The following is a 26305-nucleotide window of genomic DNA, read 5'->3' on the forward strand; positions in this document are numbered from 1 at the left end:
GGGGTGGGTGGTGGTTGTGGAATCTCCGATGGGCCTGTGCACAAAATGTAAACAGATATCACGTACGGCCTCGTTAAAAATTGTGGGCATTCACGAATGACAGTTGTAAATGTTTTAGTGGGTTTTACTCTGCAACACACCGGGTGTGCTGAACTAGTAACCAATCGGCACGTTTTGTTTCCGCGACGAACCACACTAATTGGCCGTGTCGGGCGGTGACGGGTTTTAAACGACGCATTTATACTTACGTGATCTAACCCAAAAAAATCCCCTCTATTGCGAATGATAAACCTCGTTACTGTGCTGCATCGAACGAGCCCCACCAGGAGAGAGCCCTTGTGTCGTGTGAGTGCACCAGTCAACCGAGTGACATCTGCATAAGGGGCCACACTCTAATGATGAGGCAGAATTTTGATTTAAAGCTTTCGTGACTGCAGTAATTCATATTCTTAGCTCTTTCGGTAAAGTCACGTTGAAGGGAAACAATAAAATAATAAAATATATATAAAACAATAAAAAATTCTCACACCGTTTGTGTTATGGTCGAAACGTCGTGAGAATTTTTATTGTTTTTATATATATTTTATTATTTTATTGTTTCCCTTCAACGTGACTTTACCGAAAGAGAATATAAAGATGAGGCAGAAGTCGACACCAGTCCAGGATTTCCCAACTGCAACGAATTCGGCTCCAAGAACATTGGTCCAGAAGACAAATATGCCAATGGCCCTAAGCATGTTTCCTTTTTTATTCTTGGCAATGAAGGGCACACACCCACACGCATTTATTTATTTATTTGTGCTATACAACAAGAATTGGTTGTGGGGTGGTAGCCCATCAGCTTAGCGGATTGCACTTTTAACCCTGCGACATGCGTTCAATTCCCGGCACGGATGACCTCAGTGGTTAGCGGTATCTTAATTCCTTTGTCAAGGCGCTTTGTTTCTTCTCACACAGCTTAAACGTCGTGATCTGAGCGTGGCTTTTTCGCTCCAGCGCTGTCCTCCAGACAGTCTCGTCCCTTCACCTGATGAAGGCCGCTTGTGTTGTGGCCGAAACGTCGTGAGAATTTTATTGTGTTATTTTATTTTATCAATTTATTATTTTATTCTCATTCTACGTGACTTTACCGAAAGAACCAAAGAAGATCTTAACTAGTCTTGAGCCCCTCCCCCCCTCACCTTCGCCAATCCACCCTGGTTAGCTTCGTAAAGCCAAACTGTTCCCAGCAGCACGCGGAGGGCTTCACCCATCAGTGGATTGACGCTGGGCTGTAAAAAAAAATCCACATGAACGGCATTAACCCCGCCGCATTTGTCCACGTCGATTCATCGATGCCCTCCGCAAATTGTACAATCGCCGTTGCTACGTAACGTGTCTGTCGCCGGGAAGGCGATCGACCTTTCCGAGATCACGCCCGACGTTGTGGTGGTCTCCGGCGATTTTTCTCGCGTGACGAGGCCCCCCCCCACCCCCCCTTCTACTAAACGGTTCCTCTTGAGCGAGCCCCTCGGCGTGCGTCCTCCTGCCCCTCGCTCAGCTGCCCCCGGAGCGAGTTAGTGGCAATCACAGCCAATTTGCCAGCTGGGACGCGGCGGTCGTTATCGAGTTAACTCGTGATTTATGGAATGTGTCTTGAGAGCGGCGGCGGCTGAGGTAATGGATAAGGGTTAATTCAAGGTTATGAAAATGATAATTTACAACCCTCTTTTGTCAATCCACTGCTGGTTTAAGGCTTTCCCCCCCCCCCCCATGCAGTGTCAGTCACAGGGTTTTGGCTGGCTGGTGCGGTTTGGTGTTGGTGTTGGGGGACCAGCTCAGACTTCAGTCGCCACTGCCGTTAGCCGTGGCCCGGAATCAGATTCAGGCCACCGGGTTCATAGGGCAGCGTGCAAATCCGCTGCACCACCGCTCTCCCCAAGGCTATAACAGAAAAGAACAAGAATGTAAACGTAGATGGACAAAGACAAAGATCACCCGTATAGCATTCACAGACTGTAGGACCAAGTGCTGTTCACGAGCAGCACCTATGTAGGCCGGCACAGCACACGAGGGGGTGGGTGTCCAGCACCATGCCCAGTCGCCTTTGTCTTCCAAGTGGCGATCTTTACAAATCGCACCAGGTACCTCTTTGAGGCTGAGTCGACCTAGGGGAGGCCCAGGATGAGTTCAGATAATCGTCACTGGTGTTAGTGACCATGAGCGAGAATTGAACTCTGGTCGCCGGGTTCATAGTGCAGCGCGCTAACTGCCACACGACCGCTCCCCACATGCACACAACACACACTCAAACTCATAAAATATTAATAACAACAACTCATGTAACCATGGGGCTAAGATGTTGCGCTGCTAATCTGAGTGTTGCTATACTCAAGACATGACAAATCCATACACACTGCCCATCAATATACACAAACATGCGCAGAGCAAACCGCATGCATGCTAATACAGTTTAATGATCCTCCTGTGACCCTTGAGAGCTTTCCGGGTCAAGTGTGGTTAGCAAACCCTCTCTCTCTCAAGGGACAAATTACGTCAAGCGCATTTAAGCAGCTGGAGCCTCTAATTGAATTAAAACTGCCCCCCTCCTCGAAGCTAATGATTGGCAGAATTAATGCTGAGGTGAGTCTTGCAAACCCCCCTTCCATGTGCTATAACCGCATTAGGTTTAATTGTTGTTGACAGAGTCTTGTATGGTCTGTCTGCACGACACAATGTGGATTTACAGGGCGGCTAAATGCGAGCTGCATATATCTCCCGAGGCTGTGCAGATTACGGGGTGCACAGTTTCATCGTGGGGAAGAGCACTCCGTCATTGGCTCGCACCGTAGACTTTCACAAGAGGTCCGTAGACCTGCGTGAGAAAAACAATTGCATTGAGCCACACAGGGACCCACACCTCCCATTAGCACGGTCGGCTATGTACGGTGCGAAATAAGTTATACATGCAGACGTACGACACCATAGACTTACATAGGTGACCACTATGCGTATTATCTCATGGAAGGGTTTTGCCGTTAAGTCACAAATACAACAACCATGTTAAGATGCCGAAGGTTTAACCACTCCCCATGCAAGACAAGTCATCGATGATGGCTGAGAACCTTAAACTGAAATAAAAATACATACTCGATACAACAGCTGTGCTACCACTGCACCCCCAACCAGCACCCACCCCCCAATCCCCCCCGCCCCCCACCTTAATTGTCATTCGTTTTGCTTGTCCAATTTTCTCGGTGACAGAGCCATAATGGAGAAATACCTGCTGGAAAAGTCGCGCCTCGTGTCGCAGGAGAAGAACGAAAGGTTTGGCGGATCACGTTTGGCAGTGGATGTTGCCGCGGTGTAACGGTCGGCGCGGCTGGGCTCGCATCGAGGAGGCCGCCGGATCGATCTCCCGGCGCGGCGTAATGAAAACTACGGCGCGAGTTTTCTCGAATCCCAAATCCGCCTCTGTCCCACCCAGCGGTGTAAAGTGGTCGACGCGACCGATAGTCGATCGGCAGGTCTCGTGCGGTGCGCTAAAGTGTGGGTACTGCCACCTCTTCCGAAAAGTATGACCAGCGTGGAAGAGTAGGCCAAATACCCGCTTAGAGAGCGGCTTTCTTAAGATGCTTCGAGTTGTTGGAGGACCTTCGGTCAGCAGTGTGTCGTCAGCAAGACATTGCACGGCTGCACCTTGAACATTTATATAGGTTTTAAAAGCTGAAACATTCGTCATTGTATCATTCATTGTGCTCCTGAGCCAGCGGTGGAAATTCTACATTCCCATGGCAGGGCCCAGTGTGTCCATGGATGACCACTGTTAACTTCCTGTAGTGGTGGTACTTGTTTTATCCATGATGGTGATGTTAACGATAGGCTGAGTCGACTCCCTATTGGGATTGGAACTCGCATACTAATTGTGTGAGTAAAGCACTATAGCCACAGTGCCACTTACCTGGATTTAGCTATCCTTGAGAAAGCCGAATAGCCTCGTATATGAACTTGGCCTGGGGTTCCTCTAGGTCGACTCAGTCTAAAATGAGTACCTATTGTAGTGTGTAAATATCCGCACTGCGGAGGCGAAGGCGGTCGGGCGCGGTGCTGCCGGCTACCCACCAAGATCGTACACCGTGCCGGCCTTAATAGGTGCTTGCTAATGGCACTTGCCCCGGCAGTCTGTCAAAAGGCTATACGGGGGATGTTTGGATTCGTGTGCGTTGCATGTCCTGCACATTTAATGCGAGTGTTGTTTTGGTCTCCACGCATTCTCAGGAATTACCACGTGTTCTACTATCTGTTGGAGGGCACAACCGAGGAGGAGAAGGAATTATTACACCTCCTGCCGCCACCGCATTACAACTACCTCAACCAGGTGAGACACATTGGCCCTGGCACACGCAACCATCGTCATCAGCCATGATCTATTCACCGCCTGCATACCAGGCCAGACGGTTGACATATCGCGACTGTAGCGCCCGTCACGTCTGATTATTGAAGTTTTTTTGTGTTCGTTATGTATAAGGCAAAGCAGACTGTTCAGCATAAACTCACTCTTTGTAAGTGGGGAAACATTTCCTGGCTGATGCTTAGCTCCCTCTAACTGTGAAGTGAGGTTCTTGTTAATTGTAACGAGATCAGGTTGCATTTAGACGCTTGGAATTCCAACTGTTGTTATAAATGTGGCCTGGTTCAGTGGCACGGCGGGCAGATCACTTGACTCACAATCAGCACGTCGTGAGGTTGATTCCTTGCGAGGGATCAACATGGCCCGTCATCCATAATAGAAGTTTTTTGGGTTGGATCGTGTTTAAATATATAAATGTGTCGTTAAAACCCGCCACCACCCGACACAGCCAACTAGTAAGGGTTGTCACGTAAACAGAACGTGGCCAATTCGTCACTAGTACAGCACACCGGTGTGTTGGAGAGCCAAGCCACAACATTTACAATCTTGAGTACAACGTTTTGCCAGTAATTACAACTAGCTTCATCAGGCAACAGCCAGATTTGTGGAGAAGTCAAAACTGTTTCATTCCTTATATAGAGGAGGCGTATATGTGGTGACCACGGTTCTGGGCTCTTGCTGAAAGTGGGGGGCCACCCACCACAGGGACCATTCCTCATATGATGAGCCAAGAATGTATGTGTGTAACGTGCGTGACGTCACACCACGTTGACCAGCCCCCCTCATTAATAATCATGAGCAGGTGGGGTCCTCCACATGGACCCCCCCCCCACCCCGTCATTAATAATCAAGAACGGGTGACGTCACTCCGCATGAAGAAGGTGGAGCGGAAAACTAAAGAAAAGAGCAATTCTGGCAGTGACCAACAAGGACACTCGAACAGAAACATCATCACACAGATGTCCGGAGATATCCAAAATTATTACAGCTCTGACTCGATCGTGTCGGTAGATCCTGCGGACGCATTTCATTACCCTCCAGAATTTCTTCACGCTCAAACGCCTTCAGGAATGCCGCCACACACATTGGCACAGAAGACGGGCGTTATCATCATGCTGCTGCGAAATCTTTACCCGAAGAATGGCCTTTGCTATGGAACGCGTTTGATGGTCAAATCATTACAAAATGAATCTTGACTTAAAGCTTTCGTGACTGCAGGAATTGATATTCTTTGGATCTTTCGGTAAAGTCACGTAGATGGTTCAAAGTAAATAACAAAAAGCTACGACGTTTCGATCACAACACAATTGATCGTCATCAGGAGGAAAGAGGAGAAAAGCTGCTGAATGCAGACTGTTTTTTTATAGGGTGTAGTCCTAGGCTCATAAACGAAGTGGGCGGGGCTAGTGATGTATGTTGAACTTCTTTCGCACCGTACGTAGCCAACCGTGCTCATCGGAGGTGCGGGGCGTTGTGTATGTGTAGCGGTTAGCGCTACGAACCCGGCCACCCGACTTCGATTCCCGCCTACGGCCAACACCAGTAACGATTATCTGAACGAGTCCTGGGCCCGCCTCCCTTAGGTCGACTCAGTCTCAATTGTGTATCTGGTGCGATGTGTATAACATCACCACAAGGGAGACAAAGGCAGCCGGGCGTGGTGTTGGCCATCCACCCCCCCCACCTCCTCTGTCATGCCGGGCTGGTGCTCGTCAACAGGTTTTGTGCAAACAGTCTGTTAAGGCTATATGGGGGATCTTTGTCTTCGTGTGTGTACACTCGTGTGTGTGTGTCCCATCATTTGTATGCGTATGCCGCTTATGTGTGTTTCCATATGTGTGTGTATGTTTGTCATCATCCACATTAAGTCAATGAGAAAATCCATCTCTCAAGAGTGGGATTGCTCCGAGCCTCCAACAGAGGTCAGTTTTAATGTATGGAACCATTTCACACTCACCGTCATGTAATTTCTGTGTATGCATCTGTCCTCCAAACGATTGCGAGTTTCGAGAACATGCAAGTCACATTGCCTGTTTGCTTCTTATTCATCTGGGGGACACTCGTCTCCATGTTTCTGTCGGCCGTCCTGAGCCAATGGTGGAAATTCCACAATCCTATGGAAGGGGATAGTCTGTGCTCTCGAGAGGGGATAGTCTTTCCTAAAAACATGTCCACTGTTCTTGCGAGATGAATTGTCCATTCGTCATATCTCTTACAGAGCAGTGCAACCCTTTGAGTTAGTGAATGGCCCACAGAAGTTGAAAACATAGAACTACATCTTAGATGCCTTCAAGTGGACTCTGTTCCACACAGTAGGCGGAATAACTTTCCTACCAACGCTGCCACTGACAGGATTACAATAAAGCCGATGTGTTAAATTTTTAGAGCTGGAAATGACCAAACATAGTGCGAAACTCGATTTAATCTGATGGTTTTGGTTTATGCATCCATTGGTAACTGGGCTGAGACTATCAATTCACGACACTTCAGAAGCCAATTTAATCACATGCGGCTCAAAACTGGATTCGAACTCAGAATTTCATTGGTGCCAGCTCAGCGCTCTGACCTTTGAGTCACTCGGCCACTTCTAAACTCGTGATTATAGGCCAAGTGTTCTAATCAAACCAACAATGGGCAGACATTCAACTTTATTCCTCGTGTGCCAATATAGCCGCTCGTAATGTGATTCGTCATGTTGAGCACAATCCAGCGTTGTCGTGTGCAATCGCATTCTTTTGCTAACCGGCCAATCACTATTGAAACGTATTCTTTGCCTACTACCATATCCCTATGCAATGTAGCTCGGTGGTATTGGGCTTGGCTCTGAACAATCTAATGTAATTGTTTGACTACACAATGCACCTGCCTTCATCCTCAGACTGACATCAACCGAGTGGAGGGGGAAGACTTGAAGCACGACTTTGAGAGACTCAAGCTGGCAATGGAAATGGTCGGGTTCCTTCCCAAGACTCGCATGCAGTGAGTGAACATAAATCCACCAGCGTAGACTCCGGTTATCCTCGCAGCAGCGACTTTTGGCTTGCCCTCGAACGAAGACGGTTGCCGTATAACGCGCTTTCGGATGCGCTTCTGCGACCGTCTGGAACGCACTTTTTTTCCAATGTTAGGAAGCCTCTGGAGCTACACACTTTCAAATCTAGATTGACAAACGAATTTCTTTAGAACTGCTTTTTGTGTTTAGTTTGTTGTCCTTTCCCCGCTCCTCCGATTAGCACCATTGGCTACATATAGTGCGAAAGATGTTCAATATTCATAGATGCATAAACTAGCCCTGTCTCTTGCCCGGACAATTGCTTTTACATTGGCTCATACCCCAAACCCAGCCCTAGTTATAACCCTCACCCTAGCTGTAACTCCAGCCCTGACGCTAACCCTTTTACAGATCCTAACCACTAATCTTAGCCCTGAAATAAACATAGCCCTAGCACTAACCCTGATCCTACCTTTAACCAATACCGTTACCCTCACTCGAGTCTTGATTCTAATCCAACCAGTCTTAACTGGAACCCTACCTCTAATGCCGAGCATAGTCCTAGCCCTATCCCTCACCTTGACTTTGAGTCTAGACCTGGCTCTAACCCAAACCTTAACTCTAGTCCTGACAATAACCCTATTCCTCATTGTAACTAGGTCTAATCCAAGGCTGGCACTGACCCTAACTACGAACTGTAACCCCGACACTCTCTTGAGTGCGTATGCACTCAGGTTTGTTGGTGAGCGTGTGTCCGTGTTTGTGTGTGTGTGCCTTTATGCATGTGTGGGAAAGCCGTGGTGCAGTGATTCCCATCCATATATAACATCAGCAACGAGTGATATCAGTTTAACTAGTTTAACTCAATCTTGGTGCAGTGTGGAAACATCGCCACTCGGGAGATAAAGGCAGCCGGGTGTGGTGTTAGCCGCACCACCATGTCGTGCGGCATGCTGGCTTTCATAGTTGCTCTCGAAGAACCCTTGTCCCAACAGTCTGTGGAAGCTACACGGGGCGTCTTTGTCTTTGTGTGTGTGTAGGATTTTCACGGTCCTCTCTGCCGTCCTGAGTTTGGGAAACGTGTCGTTTCGCGGGAAGACGTGTCGGGATGACACGGTGGAGGTGGAATTGGGGATCGCCATTTCCACCGTGTCCGAGCTGCTGCAGGTAATCGCCGCACGCAGCCTGCACTCGGCATCGCCACGACTCGTATCAGCAACAACATCAGCATCGGCATCACCACTCGCGTTAGCAACAGCACCATCACTCGTATCGGCATCAGCAACAGCATCAGCAGCACGAGTAGCTTCAGCGTCGTTGTTATTGCCAGATTCGTTCTTGTCATCACCGCCATTTTTACGACCAGTGCAATCGTCATCATCATTAGCAGCTGAACCACAATTATTATTGTCGTCGTCGTCGTCGTTATCACCAGCTCCACAAGCACTGTTAGCATCATCGGTACCAGTTTCCGCTGCGCTACAAAGGCACTGATCTCCTATATAACCTCAACAGACTCTTGGGGCAAGTGCTGTTAGCAAGCACCGACACCACCGCCATCGGCATCCTCAGTATCATTGCTGTAGCGCCATCATTATTGGGTTTGAAGAAAAGTATCCTCCCCATAGAGGTTAGTCAGTTTAACACGAAGGCTTTCGCGACCAATGTCATCCATAATAGAGTTTTTTTTGGGTTGGATCGCGTAAATATACATATAAATGTGTCGTTATAACCCGCCACCACCCGACACAGCCAACTGGTAAGGGTTGTCAAGTGTCAAGGTGGTTACAGTGGTAGCGCTTGTGCCTCACAGCAAGCAGGACCTGAGTTCGATCCCTGCCTCGGGTGCCTATCTGCGTGGGGTTTGTATGTCCTCCGCCACCCCCCCCCCCCCGCTCTGCATGGGTTTCCTCCGTGTTGTCCGGTTTCCTCCCATAGCTAAAAAAAAGCATTAAATATAATGATTGGTGTTGGACAAACATCCCAATATAGCAGGAGCTTCGTGAAAAAGTCTTTGCACTTTGGCGTGGCTTTGCTGGGCTAACAAAAGTTATTAATATTATAATATCACTGTTCGTGGAAACTTCCATCACCACCACCAACATCGTCATCGCAACAACCACAACCACCATCATCACCGCCACCAATATCATCACAACCATAACCACCATCATCACTACCAACAACAGCATTAATATCATCACAACCACAACCACCATCATCATTATCACCAACATCATCATCACAACAACCACGACCAACAACATCATCTTCACCACCACCAACACCGTTGTCATCACCACCACCATCGTGACCACCAACATCATCACCACCACCACCATCAACAAAATCACCACCTCCACCACTAACATTGCCGAATTCTGTCCCATGCTTCATCAAATGTGGCTCTCGCCTCCTTTTTGGTTTGCGGTCGTTTCCAGCGCCACTAATCCGTGTGACCGTGACCGCGTGCGTGCGCGTGTTTGCCCACCGCTCGCAGGTCAAGGAGAGCTCTCTGATCGAAGCGCTGACCACTCGCAAGACGGTGGCGGTCGGGGAAAAGCTCATCGTCCCGTTCCGTCTGTGCGAGGTTTGTGTCAGAGATTGTTCTGCATTTTTTTAATTATTTTTTTTTACCATAGGGGGCCCCCTCCGTTGTTGGAGGCTTTTTCTGGCTTGGAGTGTAACCATGGGTAGCCACTCAGCCAAGTGGGCTTTGCCCCACAAGTACAACGGGGGACGACACTATTCTCCTTTTGTAACCCTGGGCCAGGGGTGGAAATTCCCCATTCCCGCAGCAGGGCCCATTCTATCCACAAGGTTCTTCTGGAACGCGTGACTCACATTTGTACTTGATTCACAATTGGAAGGTTGCAAGGACAAATCCGGACTGGTGCGTCAAATTGTCTCTACGTTATCATCATCATGAGTAGCAGCAGCAGCAGCATCATCATTGCCATCATCATGAGGGATGGAACTATTTTCTTCCCTGGTATGTGAATGAATTGCTGCGATTTTGAGAAAGGCGTCAACTCTTTACCTTTGTTTGCTGGCCGCTTGCCGTTTTTAGGCCTTGGGGCGCTCCGCAACCGTGAAGTGACAGGTAGAAGAAAAAAAACCAACCCCAGCAATAGGTTAATCTTTTTCCAGAAAGCGTTTGAAACGGATTCAGGGGGGAGACACTCCGACTTTCCGTGGGCTGACGTAGGAACACGCGAGCGAATTTGTTTCACGTGGCGCTCTGTCCAGCAAGGGTCAGGCGTGCCGTTTTCTGCCGGACGCCGCGGTGGTGGCGGCGACAGTGGCGCGCTTTGAAACCTCCGGGGGGGGGGGGGGGTCGCCCCTTTGATGCCGCCGTTTGAACGCGGGGGTGGAGGGGGGGGGGGCCCTTTGAATTGAAGTGGCCATCAAAGTGGCTTTCGTGGCGGCGCCGTGAAATGTCACCGCTTGCCTCCCGCCGACCGTCACTTCCCCCCCCCTCCCCTCACGCTCGCCAGTCCACGTTCACCTTTACGTGGGAGCAGCTGGAAAATCCCAACCCTGCGTAGCCAATCGTGCTAATCGGAGGTGCGAAGTTGTGTGTTCATCAGTGTAATCACTGTTGTTATCAGCAGGATCACTGGATCATCATCATCATCCGATGTGTTTTCGGGGTGTGCAGCATGTTGTTTGGCATTATCTGACGTTTCACTCCAGAAGTTCCCAGTGTAATGTGATATCTGAACCAGTCCTGGGCCTGTCCTAGATCAACTCCTACTTAAATGGGTGCCGAGTGCGGTGCGTATATATCGGGACTTGGGAAACAAGGGAAACAAGGGCGGCCGGGTGTGGTGTTGGCCACACCACCACACCCCCTCTTATACCAAGTCGGCTTTAATAGGTGCTCGCTAACTAACAGCACTTGCCCCAAAAGTTCGTGAAGGTTATTGGGAGATCTTTGTTGTTTGTGCGTGGAGTGGTAGTGCAGCGGGTAGCGTGCTGTGCTATAAACCCAGCGACCCGAGTTCAATTCCTATTCACGGCCAGCACCAGTGACAATTATCTGAAACGGTCCCGAGCTGCCTCTAGGTCGATTCGGCCTCAAGTGAATGAGTGCCTGGCACAGTGGGGAAACGTCAGCACTGGGCAGACACAGGCGGGTGGGCGTGGTGCTCACAGCACTTTCCAGTGACGATTATCTGAACCAGTCCTGGGTTTACCCGGAGAGTCAACTCAGCCTCAAATGAGAACCTTGTGTGATTTGTGAACATCGCCACTGGGGGGACAAAGGCGGGCGGTTGTGTTGCTGGCCACCCACCTCTCATTTTCCGTGACCGCCTTGTAAGGTGCTCGCCAACAGCACTTGCCCCAACAGTCTGTTGAGGCTATAACGGCGGGGGGGATCTTTGTCTTTATGAAACCTGCAGGCCATCACGGCGAGGGACTCGATGGCCAAGTCGCTGTATGTGGCTCTGTTCGATTGGATCTTGTTGCGTATCAACCACGCGCTGCTTCACAAGCGAGACCTCGAGGAGAACGTGCAGGTGAGCCTGGTCATCATCGTCATCAGCATTATAAGTGTCATCGTCGTCGTCGTCGTCATCATCGGCAGCAGCAACATCAACAGCATTGGCATCATCGCCGTAATGGTGAAAATAAAAAAGCAGACAAGACGCCTCCTTCCCGTGTTTGTCTGTCCACGTAATAAATTAAAGTGTATTTTATTTTTTATTTTTTACAAATCCTATCGGCCACTCGGCCTTCTTGGAGTTATTGTTCTTCAGCAGCGTAGATTTAACACGTGCAAAATTCTGCACCGCTTTCGGGCCTGCTTAATGCAATGCTGGTGAACCACCAGATGTTTATAGGCAAGGACCCTCTCTCGTAGATACGGGTCCTGTTTCTACGCAAAACTCTCTCTCTCCAAACATTACACTATACGTCTTCTTGTATCTGTCTTTCTCCAAACATTATAATAATATTTTACACATCCCATGTAGCGTTCCGTGTATGTGTCAAGTGTGTGTGGAGAGCGGTACTATAGTGGTCAGCGCACTAATCTATGAACCCGGTGACCCGAGTTCTATTCCCGCACACGGGCAACATCGGTGGCGAACATCTGAACCGGTCCTGGGCCTCCCCTAGATCGACTAGGTCCTTGAATGAGTACCTGATGCGGTGTGTAAACATCAGCATGGGAAGACAGAGGTGTGGTGCTGTGTTGACCTTCATAGGCGGTTGCCAAAAGCACTTGCCCCAACAGTCTGTTAAGGCTATATGGGTATCTTTTGTTTTTCTTGTATGTGTGCCAGTGTTTGTCGATAGGGGTGCTCGACATATTTGGCTTCGAGGACTTCACTCACAGCAACAGCTTCGAGCAGTTCTGCATCAACTTTGCCAACGAGCAACTGCATCACTACTTCAACAAGCACATCTTCAAGATCGAGCAGGTATCTTCCTCTTGAATGGCTTAACTACATCTGTTAAGATGTTCAAATACCAAATAGACACCGATTACAAGGCATCAAGTCTGCATGAATCATGCGTAATTGCGGTAAAACTTGCAAGTAATTGCCGAGCTGCACCTTAACCTTTAGGAGGCCATTTAACAGTCCATTTAGACAAGGAGACTACATTTCAAGGCAGACCGAGGATGATTATATGTACTTATGTAGAAGTTCTTTCCCACCGTATGCGGCCAACCGTGCTAATCGGAGGTGCGGAAGATGCCTGTAATAATGACGATTAACCCCTGACTGGCGATCGAAACTCATGACCCTGCGATTGCGAGTCGACCTCTCTCGAACCACCGCATCCCTCGCCGCTTTCCCGCGTCCCCTCCATCCCAGGAGGAGTACGCGAGCGAAGGCATCGTCTGGCACAACATCGACTACGTCGACAACCTCGGCTGTATCCAGCTCGTGAGCAGGAAGCCCACCGGTCTCTTCCACCTGCTGGATGAAGAGTGCAAGTAAGTCTGGTTTTAAATGTGTTGCTTTATTCATCTGTGAAAATCATTCTCGCGGCAGCAGCAGCAGCAGAGGCAGTAGTCGCAGCAACTGTTCTACACGTCCTTTGTTGTATTCGGCGATCCCCGCGATCGCAAATGGCTAACATCGGTGGTGAGTGATGTCGGAAGCAGTCCTCGGCCTAGACCCTTCAAAAGCCTGCACTGACCCGTGTGGTGAAGGATGCTCCAGCAAACCCCCATGACTGACGCGGCATGGGGAGGCCTTCGATCAGCAGTGCATTGACGATGCTAAGAAAATGATTCTGCTTATATAATGTCATACCGATAGAACTGTATCAATTAGACATGGAGCCTGGGTGAGATTTTGGGTTCATATAATATATACATAACATATTGTGACCCCAGGGGTTAATTCTCCCAGGGGGGGGTGGGGGGGGAGTCGTATTGCTATGATATAATTTGTACCCCGGGCTTCAAATAAATTATATATACGTAGTATTTCTATCCCAGGTTTTCAAATTCCATGGGGTCAAAATGCTATCTCACACCGGCTTGAATCAGTGAATCCGGTGCTCGCTAACAGCAGCTGCGCCTGGCACGTCTGCCTGGCTAAATGGGTGGGGGGGTTGGACCGTTCTCTTTATTGTCCCAGCTTCCCGCAAGCAAACAGTGGAACCCTGCTCCGGAAGTTCCGGCACCAGCACGAGCGGAGCGAGTTCTTCGAGATTCCGGCCGTGATGGAGGCGGCGTTCATCATCAGACACTTTGCCGGCCGTGTGAAGTACCAGATCAAGGTCAGCTATAACCGGTGCACGAGCACGTGTGGGATTCATTGCCATCGCCATCAACAACGACAAAAACAGCAGCAGCGGCAGCTTACGTTGGCATCGTGCCTATAATGCAACAGGTGTCTCTGTGCACGAGTCACCGAATCTCCCAACCACCCACCCACCCATCCAGCCATACTCGTACTTGCACAATCAGCCACGCAGTTGGCACGTGTTACACAGTTAATCCGTCTGCTTCACACTGGATGTTGAAGATCCCCCGCGATATCTGGCGGTGGCGGCGACGTCATGGTTCAAATTGTGCTCACAAATGACTGTAATAGCGAAACACATGGCAATCGTCACCCCCCCCCCCACCCCCGTACTGTGGAAACTTTGCAGGAACCTCCCTGAGACTCGGTGAGGCTTTCCTTGGTGAAAAAAAACAAAACATTTTAACAAATATTTCCAAGAATAATTCTCCAGCGGTACTTACCAGGGCGGCATCTGGTCTCGACTGCGTCACCAACAAACAAACGAACGGACGAACCGGACAAAAGCGTCGTCTTCTCCCCAGGATTTCCGTGAGAAGAACACGGACCACATGCGCGCAGACGCCATCGCCCTGCTGCGCGGCAGCAGCAGCGTGCTGGTGCGTGCCCTCGTGAGCCTCCACCCCGTGGCGCTGCTGCGCTGGGCCGTGCTGCGTGCACTGCTGCGCTCCGTGCGGGCGTTCCAGGCCGGGGCCACTCGCAGGGCCGGGGCCAGGTCGGTTGTTGCCGCCGTCACCGCCGCCGCGTTATCGGGCGACGGAGCCCGCGATCACCGCGGTGAGTGGACGTGCGTGTGTGGTGTGTGTGCTTGGGGGGGGGGGGGTGGAGGGGTAGTGCAGTGACTAGCATGATGCACTGCGAACCCGGCGACTCTAGTTCAATTCACCGCTCATGAAACAACGTCGGTGACGAATATCTGAACCCGGTCCTGAGCCTCACCTAGATCGACTCATCCTCAACTGAGTGACCCGACTGATACTTGGACATCTGTGAAAAAGAGCTTCACAGCTCATCGGATTCCGCCAGTCTCTCAATAAAGATTCTGATTTTAGAGTGCCTGGTGTGGTGTGTAAATATCGCCACTGGGGAGACGAAGGTGATCGAGCGTGGTTATACAGTGCCTTGACGAAGGCACTGAACAAAGAATTGGCGATTTGTACAGCAAACGTTTGATGAGATGAGTTGATGAGAAGGATGGTAGTACATGAGAATGATGATGCATGAAATAAACGATGGATGAAAGTGACAATGAGTGGTTAATGATGAGCGAGCGTGATGAATGGGTAAGGGATGACGGTGTTCACGATGGCGAAGCGAGGGGGAAGAGTAGTTTGGGTGAGCAAGGAAAAATGTCATCTTTCGTACGGCTGATGTAGATGCAGAGCAACGACTACAATTTCACATTCAGGTGGTCAAGCCCAGATAGACGCGTCAGGAGCAGCGGAGTGCATCATCGCCGTGATGTCTCCTTCGTTTTTGCGGATCGGTCATTGCTTCGTTATATACGTTGTACGGTCTGTTATGGACGACCGCAGGCATGCAATGGAAAGCGAGGGAAAGTAATTGTGTGTGTGCGTGTGTGTGCGTGATAGGCATCGGCATCGACGGGGGGCCTCTGTCGCCCGTCTTCTGCCCGCGAGCGTCCAGCAGCTTTCTCATGCACCCCGTGCACCAGAGGAGCCTCCAGATCCTGCGTCGGTGCTCGCAGGAGCGCGTGGCCGACAGCTCCCACGCAGGAGCGCCGCTCAGTTCCTCCCTCCCCTGGTACAGAGTCGTGAATACTCCCTCCAAGATGAACACAAAAAGCAGTTCTTATGAAAATAAGTTTTCAGTCGAGATTTAAAAGTGCACAGCTCCGGTGCCTTCCTCAAATCGGAAGGAAGAGCATTCCAGACGGCCGCAGAATCGCACGTCTAAAAGCGCGAGATGCAGTGACCGTCTTTAAATGAGTACCTGGTGCGGTGTGTAAACATCTTCAATGGGGAGACAAAGGTGACTGGACATGGTGCTGGTCACACCACTCCTGTGCTATGAAGGCATTGATAGGTGCTCACTAACAGCACTTGCTTGAAAATCGGTCCATTTATAACGGGGAGTCACTGTCGTCAAAATTACCAAATTTCAACAAAACTGGAATCGGAACCAAAGTGACCTAAATGGGGTTGCCAAAAATTTGAAAACCCAAACCAGGGCAAAGATGGCAATCTGCCAAACACATTTGGCCCTGACTACTACCGGTTGGCTCTCCATCCTGCTAATTAAATACTCCCAAAGACATGCACATTGGACGGTAAACCATCGCCGGACGTCATTTTTTTTTGTCCCATTTTGTTTGCAACTTATGCCGTGTTGTCCTTCCCCCGCACCGCGGATGAGCACGGTTGGCTACGTACGGTGCGAAAGAAGTTCAACATAAAAACTGTGACCTGTGACCCCAGGGATGGCGGGTGCGGGATGCGCCGTCGAGGCTCATGGGATGTGTCGCGAGATGACATCTTTGCCTGCGCGGCCTCCACGAGGCTGCGGGAGCGCACCAACAGTATGTTCTGGTCAGTTCCCAATCGCCTTCTCGAAAACACGATTGTTTATTCATTTAAATGTTATGAGGGTTTATATTTGGTTGTTAGTTTCTATAAGTAGGATTGAACCCTTACACAAATAATGCACGGCGTTTGTGGGACGCAATTCGCATGAATGACGCTATATAAAATTCAATTATTTTTGATGGCGTTAGAACATTGTACCCATATTTTTGGACTGGACAGTTTGAATTTAGCTGTGGGGGCTGAGCCTTTAACAGGGGGGGGCGGGCAGGGGTAGAGGCCGGGCCCCCCATCAGTCACCGCAACGATACACAATGCTGTGTGTGCGTGGGAGTGGTAGTGTAGCGGTTAGCGCGCTGCGCTATAAACCCGGCAACCCGGGTTCGATTCCCGCTTACGGCATCTGCACCATTCCCGGGTCTCCCCTAGGTTGACTTGGCCTCAAATGAATACTTGGTGCGGTGTGTAAGCATCGCCACTGGGGAGACAAAGGCGGTCGGGCGTGGTGCTGGCAAGCCACCTCCTCGTGTACCGTTCCAGCCTTCGTAGGTGCTCGCTGAAATAACTTGCCCCTACAGTCTGTTATGGCTATACGGGGGATCTTTGTCTTTGTGCGTGGCACCAAATCGCACAGAATGCCCCCAGTCTCACGAGAGCCCGGAAGCTAAAGCAGGTGTTTGAATCTGGCTAGTGCTTGGGGGCGTTGCCACCGTGCCCCAACAGGTCGTCGTATGCCACCGGAGACTATGGTTTGTTCAGGAAAGGTTAGTGCACAAAAATCCTTTGTTGTACTGAACTTCTATGCTCCCGCAACTTTGCTTCCCGCCTTTGCCAATCCACACTGACCAGTGCGGTCAAGATTGGTGAAATAACTCTCAGCATCCGTATGGTGTGGGAAGGCCGTCTTCCAGCAGTGGAGTGACAAAGGGACGTACATATATAGTACATATATTGGAAGCCAGTCACGTTGATGATGGGGTTGTGGACGATGGTCATTATAATGGTGATGGTTGGTTGTGATGATGGTGGTGGTTGTGGCATTGTTGATGTTTTTTGTCTCATTTTATTTCAGCCGTAAGAATAATTCCAAGCCCAAAATCAACTTACCAAAGGTACGGTCAATCCTCGACCTCATATACATTACTTTTCATGGCTGTAGCGGCGGTGATGACATTGATGAAGGTGATGATAGTGGTGGTGATGATGATTATGATCATTTTGGTTAGTTCTGGGTGGTTGCTGCAGTGATTGTATTCAGGTCAAAGCACCTCCGATTAGCACGGTTGGCTACGTACGGTGCGAAAGAAGTCCAACATACGTACATACATAATTGCAGCATTGATTATTCTCACGATGAAATCTTCGTTAATGTGATTGAAACTCGAGTTGGTCTCGTGTGCCATCTAGTGGTTTGGCAATCGCCATGACAGGCCCATTCATTTGAATGGAGACTCGGGAAATCAGCATGGGGATTGGACGTGGATTATGTGGATGATTCCTAGCCTTTCAAAGAATCCCATAAAATCATATTAGTAATTCCTGCAATCTCCAATGACATTGACGGTAATCTATGGACGCTGCTTAAGATGGGCAAACAATCCCATTTTATTTAAATATGAATGCATGCTTCTGCATTAAGTTTAATGGAATTATATCAGATTGTACCCGAGCTGTCGAAGAATGCACATGAATCTCCATGACCGTTCCTGCATCTAATTTCAAACGAATAGGGTTCCTAGTTGCGACTTCCACAATCGGAATCTTTCTACTGGAAGAATCCAATGAGTTTTGAAGCTCGTTTTCACAGATGAAGCAATTGGCGGGACCCCGGGGTCCCATCGCTGCCCCGGGGTAGGACAAACCCGCGTAGCGACACGAGTCTTGTTGCCTTACCGACAACAACAAAACTCTAGTGAAGGGAAACAATAAAATATATAACGTGACTTTACCGAAAGAACTAAGAATATGAATTACTGCAGTCACGAAAGCTTTAAATAAAAAATAAAACTCTAGTGGTCAATCGATTGGCCTCGTCGAGAGCTACTCGGGGACACTTAAGTTTCGTAAAAAGTTGAAAAATTACACAAGCACGTTAAATTCACTGCCTGGGGGGTTGGCGGTGGGGCTCGCCTTGGCAAAGAAGCTGAGGGTCGACGGCTGACCGGAGGGCGACTGCGGGCGGACGCCCCCCGGGGCTTGCGTTTGACCGGTGGGGTGGCGCCCATCGTGGTGATCGCCGCCTGCTGCTGCTGCTGGCGGCGTGAGTCTGGGCGGGCGGCGCGTTGATGTCGGGATCACGAGTGGGGCGGACTGAAAAATAATTATTATTATTGACCTGATTTATGCGGGACCCCGGGGTCTCGCCAAATGATTCAGATGTCCATTAGGGGTGGGTAGGAAACTCAGAACATTCCAATGTTTCCCGCTAGATGGCGAGCTTTGACGGCGATGGATTTCTGATTTTTATATATCTGATGCTACTGCTTCGGCTGCTGCTACTGGCAGTGTTGCTGATGATTTTATTGTATACTAGCGGGAAGTACCCGGCGTTGCCCGGGGGAAAAATATATTTAAAAACGTCTCAAAACTTAAAAACATAACATATACAAATGAAAAGAGAACTTTGATCATTACCTCATTAATTAAAATTAAAATAAAACCCAACGCGTGGTGTAAAAAAACTTACACTCGCGCGCCAAAATTCGATTCTTTAAATCGCGCAACGGAATCGAAGGTTGTATATTTCTTTAGAATCGGCCTATTCCCGTTTAATCGATACCACAAACGCTCACCAGATATCGATTCTCGCCAGTCCTGTATGCGGGTTGACGCCATACACGTTATGGTCATTTCCCCCCCCCCCCCAAAATACAAAAGTCATTTTTTATACTTTTTGCATTGTGTACAGTCTGGAAGCTACCCACATGCCAAATTTCAAGTTTGTTGCATGTCGGGAAGTATGTTAAACATTTTAAACAGACACACATTCACAAATTTCCCTTTCATATATATAGATATGTATGTTGAGCATCTTTTGCACCGTACGTAGCGAACCGTACTAGTCGGAGGTGCTGGTGAAGGACAACAAACTGAACACAAAAAGCAGTTCTAAAGAAATGAGTTTTCAATCTAGATAAAAAAAAGTGGTTTCTTAATATTGGAAGGAAGACGATTCCAGACGGCCGCAAAAGCGCATCTGAAAGCACGTGATGGGGTAACAGTCTTTGTTCGATGGTTAGCCAAAAGCCGCTGCTGCGACGATGACCGGAGTTTTGTGTGATGTTTTACGCTCCTTGACGACGACAGCAAAGTTCCGCGGTGTGTATCGAGTGCGACCATATAAAAAAATGTTTGCATCAGCACGATTATGGTCATGCCGATGCCGATGCTGGTGCTGCCGCCGATGGCGGCGGCGGCGGCGATGATGACGACGACGACGATGATGATGATGCTGTGTGCGTGTGCAGCATCTGGTGGACATACGCTCGCTGCAGCACGTGGTGCGGCTCTCCCAGCACGAGCGCCCGGCTCACGCCCTCCTTCAGCCTCACCCCAAGAAGAGACCTCCCAGCATCTCCGCTCAGTTCCAGGTCAGAATCAGAATTGGGGTACTTATTTATTCATACTGGAGGAATCCGATGAGCTGTGAAGCTTTTTTTTCACTGATGTCCGGTTGGGGCGGGTCAGAACGTTAAAACACATTTGAACAGAGTAGGTCTGGTTTCCGATGCGACTTGGCGTGGAGCCTTTGTTATTCTCGAGTTTTTTGTGGATTTTTACCCATTCAGCCCTGTTAAAAGCGGCCGATAAGAGGAAAGACACATCGGGTCAGGTGATATTTCCGCTGTTTCAACAAACGATACGAAAACGCGACATGCGTGCAAAGAATAGGAAAGGTAAACACATCACTTATCGGGTCACTGAATCGGTTAATTGTGTTTGTAGCCACCAGATTAAAAGAAAAATAAAGAAAAATGAAAAAAAAAACTACAAGGCCTCGCTAAAAAAAAACTGAATAATAATTTTGTCCGGAAATGTTACAGTGCTCAAATTTTTTTAATTTTGCATTTTGAAATCTTGATTTTGTTTCTGGATTCAGCGCCGTTAAAAAATCAACAGGTAGTAATCTTCTCTGTAGACCTATGTTAAACAAAACAAGTTTCAATATTTTCTCTTCAAAATGTCAAGGGATGGATTTTTTTGATGAACAAAATACAAAAAAAAATGTGATTATGGAATTCTCTGGTTATCACCATGGATTTAACTAAATGTGTGCCAAATTTCACCTCTTCCATTTGTTTGTTACTCAATAGTGATCATTAAAATGTAATCGACGTGTGTGTGGATGTATTTTGTGTTTTTTACTTTACGTAACCTCAAAGTACACCTAGCGTCGCACAAGCACTGTGGTGACGTCACTGCCACTTAGTGGCGATTGGCCGCTGTTGTTGTTGTTGTTCACTTTTGGGGAGTGGTGACACATTGGTTAGTGACCCGAGGCCAACATCATTGCCAGTCAAATTTTCAGAACCTTTCCTGGAACTCTCCCAAGTTGACTCAAAAACCTCAACACATTCTTCAATAGCACTGTGGCCTTAAAATGAAAAACATAAAACTTGTAAAATATAAAACATAATATATTGAACATATAACAGACGAAATTTCAGTCGGTGGCCTTTCTTCATATCCATCGCCCATTTTACATTGTTCATTTTAAGGCCACAGTGTTATTGATAATTGCGTTGACGTTTTAAAATGTTTTATTACACTTCACGCCCATGCATCACTGGTGCCAACAGAGCAGTATCGCCAAACAATTTGCTTTAAGGTCAATCTTTATTTGAAGCTTTCGTGACTGCAGGGATCCATACTCTTTGGTTCTTTTGGTAAAGTCACGTAGGTAGGCTCGGTTTTACAAACCGGGGTGTGGTGCTGCTGGCCACTTCACCTTCCGTGCTGCCATGCTGGCTAGCACATCTGCTCGATCGCACCACGTCGCCCCTACAAGTCCGCAAAATACTTAAACGTGGGGTCACGGGGGGGTGGGTGGGTGATGGCGGGGAGAGTGGCGGGGCTGCATCATGTGTCCATCATGTGTCCTCTGCTACACTACCACTGCCCCACATGCTTGCAAGCATGTGGGGCAGTGGTAGTGTAGCGGTTAGTGCGCTGCGGTACGAACCCGAGGACCCGAGTTCCGAGTCCCATTCAGGGCCAACACCAGTGACGATTATTTTAACCGTACTCTTTGGTTCTATTCGGTAAAGTCACGTAGGTAAAAATGAAATAACAAAAATCACGACGTTTTGGCCACAACACAAGTGGCCTTCATCAGGTGAAGGGACCGGACTGTCCAGAGGACAGCGTTGGAGTGAAGACAGCCAAGCCCAGGTCGCGTCCTTTAAGCTGTGTGGGAAGAAAACAAAAAACGCCTTGACAAAGGAATTAGCATTAAATGATGTATTGGACCGGCACGGTGGGGTGGGGGGAGTTTACATAATGTTGGTGTGAAGGGAAATAAGCTGCTGTGAAAGTTTGGGATACCACTACTTGAAAAAATATACTGTAACATTGAAAATGAGTTTAATGTTTGGTTTTATTTAGAACATCTTTCCAATGATTACTTAATTTGAAACCATCCTCTCGGTTAAAATTGTGTCTGTGTTTGTAAATCTGAATTGCCTCGTGGATGTCTAGAATTGATGTGGTGTAGGAAAAGGTTCAAAGCTGGGAGGCCATGTGGCCAAATGACGAAAGTATCATCCACATATCTCTTCCAAAGGGAAGGTCTGGATGGCGTCTGATTCAAATTTCTCCATGAAAACATTGGCTACCACTGGTGATAAGGGAGAACCCATGGGGGTACCCTCATTTTGTTTGTAGAAGGTGCCATTCCAAGTAAAGTAGGTATTGGTGAGGCAGTGTCTAATCAGCGCAGGTGTATCGAGGTCTAGTCCATGTTGTACCAATTTTCAATTATTTCAATGTTATCAGGTACCAGAACCTTAGTGAACAGGGAGACCACATCGAAGCTGACAAGGATATCGTCAGGGGACAGTACAACGCCTTTGACCATAGAGACCAAATGAGCTGAGTTAAGTACTGCTGAGGAGGTCTTGCCAGTGAAAGGTAGCAAGGTATCTGACAGAAAACGTGCTAGCTTATAGGTAGGGGAGTTGATCGTGGATACTATGGGTCGTAGTGGAGTGCCTTCTTTATGAATCTTGGGGAGACCATAGAATCTAGGGGGTCTTGCAGCAGAAGGTTTTAAGGAGGGACGTTTACTTGGTTCGATTAGGGAGGTCGAACTTGTGATGATCTTGTTGGTTTTTTATCGCTAGGCTATTAGTAGGGTCATTTTTTATTTTTGATTAACTTCCATCGTTGAGTAGGTTCTGGATTTTGTTGTTGTACGAATCTTTATCCATAATTACAGTAGCGTTGCCTTTGTCGGCTGAGAGGATGACTATATCACTTCTGTTTTTTAAATTCGCGAGTTCAGAGCATTCATTTTTGCTGATGTTGCTAATGGGTTTCTTAGCATTCTTAAGAATAGTGGCTATTTCATCTCTCGCAACGTCTGCTTGGATGTGTTCTATGCCTTTAAGGGCCACATCGACCTGAGAGATGATATCATCTACAGGAATATGTTTCGGGGTGACAGCAAAATTTAGCCCTCTAGCCAGTACTGTTTTCAGATCGTCCGAAATCGGGGTGCTACTCTGATTAATTACGATTTTGTTAACGTCTAGTTTTGTTATATGTGGGACTGGGTTCTTCTTCGATAGGTGGTTGAATTTAGAAATCAGGTTAGCTTTACATTTGACTGAAAGTGAATCGGCAGAAGAAGCAGTCATGTTGTCTACGTGGTTCCAATCAGAAGGTGACTTTTTTGTGTTAGCGTTAAATGAGCTTGTAGGAGAGTCCTGTCTAAAGTATCGAGTTCAAAACGGAGTAGTCTTATCCTCTCTGAGATTAAAGATAGGCTGGCCTTAAACAGAATCTGTTTAGAATTCGGTGAGGATACAGCAACAGATGTGAGTGTGAAAGCGATGGGTATTACCTTGTTGTCGCGGCATCTTTTGAGGAAGGTCAGCGTCTCTTAAAGGACGCGACCTGGGCTTGGCTGTCTTCACTCCAACGCTGTCCTCTGGACAGTCCGGTCCCTTCACCTGATGAAGGCCACTTGCATTGTGGCCGAAACGTCGTGATTTTTGTTATTTTATTTTTACCTACGTGACTTTACCGAATGGAACCAAAGAGTATGGATCCTTGCAGTCACGAAAGCTTCAAATCTAGAATTATTTGAACCGGTCCTGCGCCTCCCCTAGGTCAATTCAGCCTCAAACGAGTACCTAGTACGGTGTGCAAACATCACCACTTGGAAGACAAAGGCGGCCGGGTGCTCGTTGTGTGCCACCCACCCCCTCGTGTGCCGTGCCGGCCTTCATAGGTGCTCGCTTAACAGCATTTGCCCCAACGGTCTGTCAAGGCTTTGTGTGCGCGTGTGCGATGTGCCTCTCAAACGACGAGCAGGCCTCCCTGAACAAGCTGCTGGACACCCTGAACCAGGCGCTGCCCTACTTCATCCGCTGCCTCCGCTCCAACGACCGCAAGGACCCCATGCGCTTCGACGAGGAGCTCGTGCTGCGGCAGCTGAGATACACGGGCATGCTGGAGACTGTGCGCATTCGTCGCGCCGGCTACAGCACCAAGTACACCTTCCAGGTGAGGGCTCCCACCTGCGGGCGGGTGGGTGGGTGGGTGGAGTGGGAAGCGGTGTCAAGATCGGCCTCTGTGGAGGAGGCTCGTGAAGGACGCTGCTGCTGCTGGGGAGTTGGAGGCAGATGCCCTCCAGGAACAGCGGAGGGGAGGAGGAGCGACGCTCGCAACAACGAGCGGAGTGCCGGGTGGTTAAAACGCAAAAAGTTGGTACAGTGGGGAGGACAGGTGGTGCATCGTCCAGTCATTTCAGTCCGTCAACCCGTGGCACCTGGGTCTGTTCCGTCACCTCTTGCCAGCAGGCCTTCGACACTTCACATTGCCTCAAAGATCACCGAGCAATGGCACAAGCGCCATGGTAATGTCATCGCCACTTAGTGGTTATCGGCAGTTGTTGTTGTTGGTAGTAGTGGCGGTGGTGGTGTCGTGGCTAGTACATTGTGCTACGAACCTAGCGACACGAGTTCAGTTCCCGCTCACGGCCAATCACAGTCACAAATATCTGAACCGGTCCCGGGCCTCCCCTAGGTCGACTCATCCTCAAATGAGTACCTGGTGCGGTGTGTAAACATCGCCATTGCGGAGACGGAGGCGGCCGGGCGTGGTGTTGACTTCCCACCCCCTTGTGTGCCGTGCCTGCTTTCAAAGTTGCTCGCGAACAGCACTTGCCCCAACAGTCTGTTTAAAGGCTATACGGGATATATTTATCTTTGGTGGTAGTAGTTGTGTCATTAAAGCCCTCCACCATCCGGCACGGCCAAACAAATTCACTCGTCACGTGTACATGCCTGTCAACCCCTCATCAGTGCCCTACATTATTACAGACCAATTTAGACCTTATTGTTCACCCCATGCCCTTATAAATCTCAACGTTCATCCTACAAAGTCCCATCACAAGGGAGACGCACAAACAAATAGACAATGTTTTCGTTTTGCCCGTATTGAAATGGCTGTACGCCGTATGGACCTGAACATTCAATTCCCCTGTACAAGAACACGGGTAAACCGTGTGGGTTAACAGCTATGCGTGTACCAGTTTTTAACCCGCAAACTCTTCATTGTTTCGGCTCGCTCGCCAGTAAGTCGAACAACAACTATGAAGACCAAATTTAGAAAATTGGTCACATGACGTTTCGTTTGTAACTGCACCACACATCGCGAGGATAAGATTCCAGGAAGTCGGGATAAACGTGTCACCGGACTTGGCTTCTCGGCCGCGTCCATCACCGATGCCGCTGTTGTCCCCTTGTCAGGAGTTCAAGGAGCGGTTCGGCGTTCTGATGCCGCGAGACGCGGAGCCCGGGCAGGCCGACGTGGGGTCCCTGCTCCAAAGCCTCCGCCTGGATCCCAACAACTATCAGATCGGACGCACCAAGGTGGGGCGCGCACACACGGGCGCGGGCGGGGACACTTAACCCCTTTCCCGGTCCGATGACGTACGTGCACGCCATCGGTTTCTCTTATCCGATTCCGTTCCAACGATGTACGTGTACGAATGAGCACCCGGTGCAGTGTGTCGTAAACATCGCCGCTGGGATGACCGAGGCGGCCGGGCGTGGTGCTGGCCACCCACCCCACTCGTGCGCGGTGCCGGCCTTCGTCGTTGCCACTCGCTATAACGGCGCTTGCCCCGACAGTCTGCTGATGCCGCGAGGGGGAATCTTCGTCTTTGTTTCGCGTGCCGCCCTTTAGGTGTTCCTCAAGGAGAGCGCTCGGCAATTCGTGCAGGACTGCCTGCACGACGAGGTGTCGCGACGCGTCGTGCTCCTGCAGCGCCACCTGCGCTGCCGGCGCGACCGCGCAGCCTTCCAGCGGCAGAGGAACGCCAGCCTGCTCCTGCAGGTGCTCCTTCCACTCTCTCTTAAGTCTGTCCTGCGCGCAGTACAGC

The 26305-nt window shown here is 49.2% G+C and overlaps 1 protein-coding gene across 2 annotated transcripts in view; it reads left to right on the top strand.

Moving 5' to 3' along the window:
- The window catches only part of LOC116950796 (unconventional myosin-IXb-like), a 103801-nt gene that overhangs the window by 40387 nt on the left and 37109 nt on the right, over positions 1-26305 (top strand). Inside the window, exons 7-24 of one of the 2 annotated variants that reach the window (XM_076073067.1) lie at positions 3244-3306; positions 4258-4357; positions 6259-6312; positions 7269-7369; positions 8423-8549; positions 9883-9972; positions 11789-11905; positions 12674-12811; positions 13211-13332; positions 13985-14126; positions 14677-14929; positions 15745-15916; positions 16591-16701; positions 17768-17807; positions 20163-20285; positions 24232-24423; positions 25671-25793; positions 26110-26259. In XM_076073067.1, coding sequence (XP_075929182.1) covers positions 3244-3306; positions 4258-4357; positions 6259-6312; positions 7269-7369; positions 8423-8549; positions 9883-9972; positions 11789-11905; positions 12674-12811; positions 13211-13332; positions 13985-14126; positions 14677-14929; positions 15745-15916; positions 16591-16701; positions 17768-17807; positions 20163-20285; positions 24232-24423; positions 25671-25793; positions 26110-26259 — 2218 coding nt within the window. The remainder of the gene's footprint in view (positions 1-3243; positions 3307-4257; positions 4358-6258; positions 6313-7268; positions 7370-8422; positions 8550-9882; positions 9973-11788; positions 11906-12673; positions 12812-13210; positions 13333-13984; positions 14127-14676; positions 14930-15744; positions 15917-16590; positions 16702-17767; positions 17808-20162; positions 20286-24231; positions 24424-25670; positions 25794-26109; positions 26260-26305) is intronic. The other variant, XM_032968870.2, reaches the window with a different exon arrangement.

The sequence above is a fragment of the Petromyzon marinus genome, chromosome 40 (genome assembly GCF_048934315.1).
Source record: "Petromyzon marinus isolate PM22_M1 ecotype Great Lakes invasive population chromosome 40, UKy_Petmar_22M1.pri1.0, whole genome shotgun sequence".
Classification (NCBI taxonomy): Eukaryota; Metazoa; Chordata; class Hyperoartia; order Petromyzontiformes; family Petromyzontidae; genus Petromyzon; species Petromyzon marinus.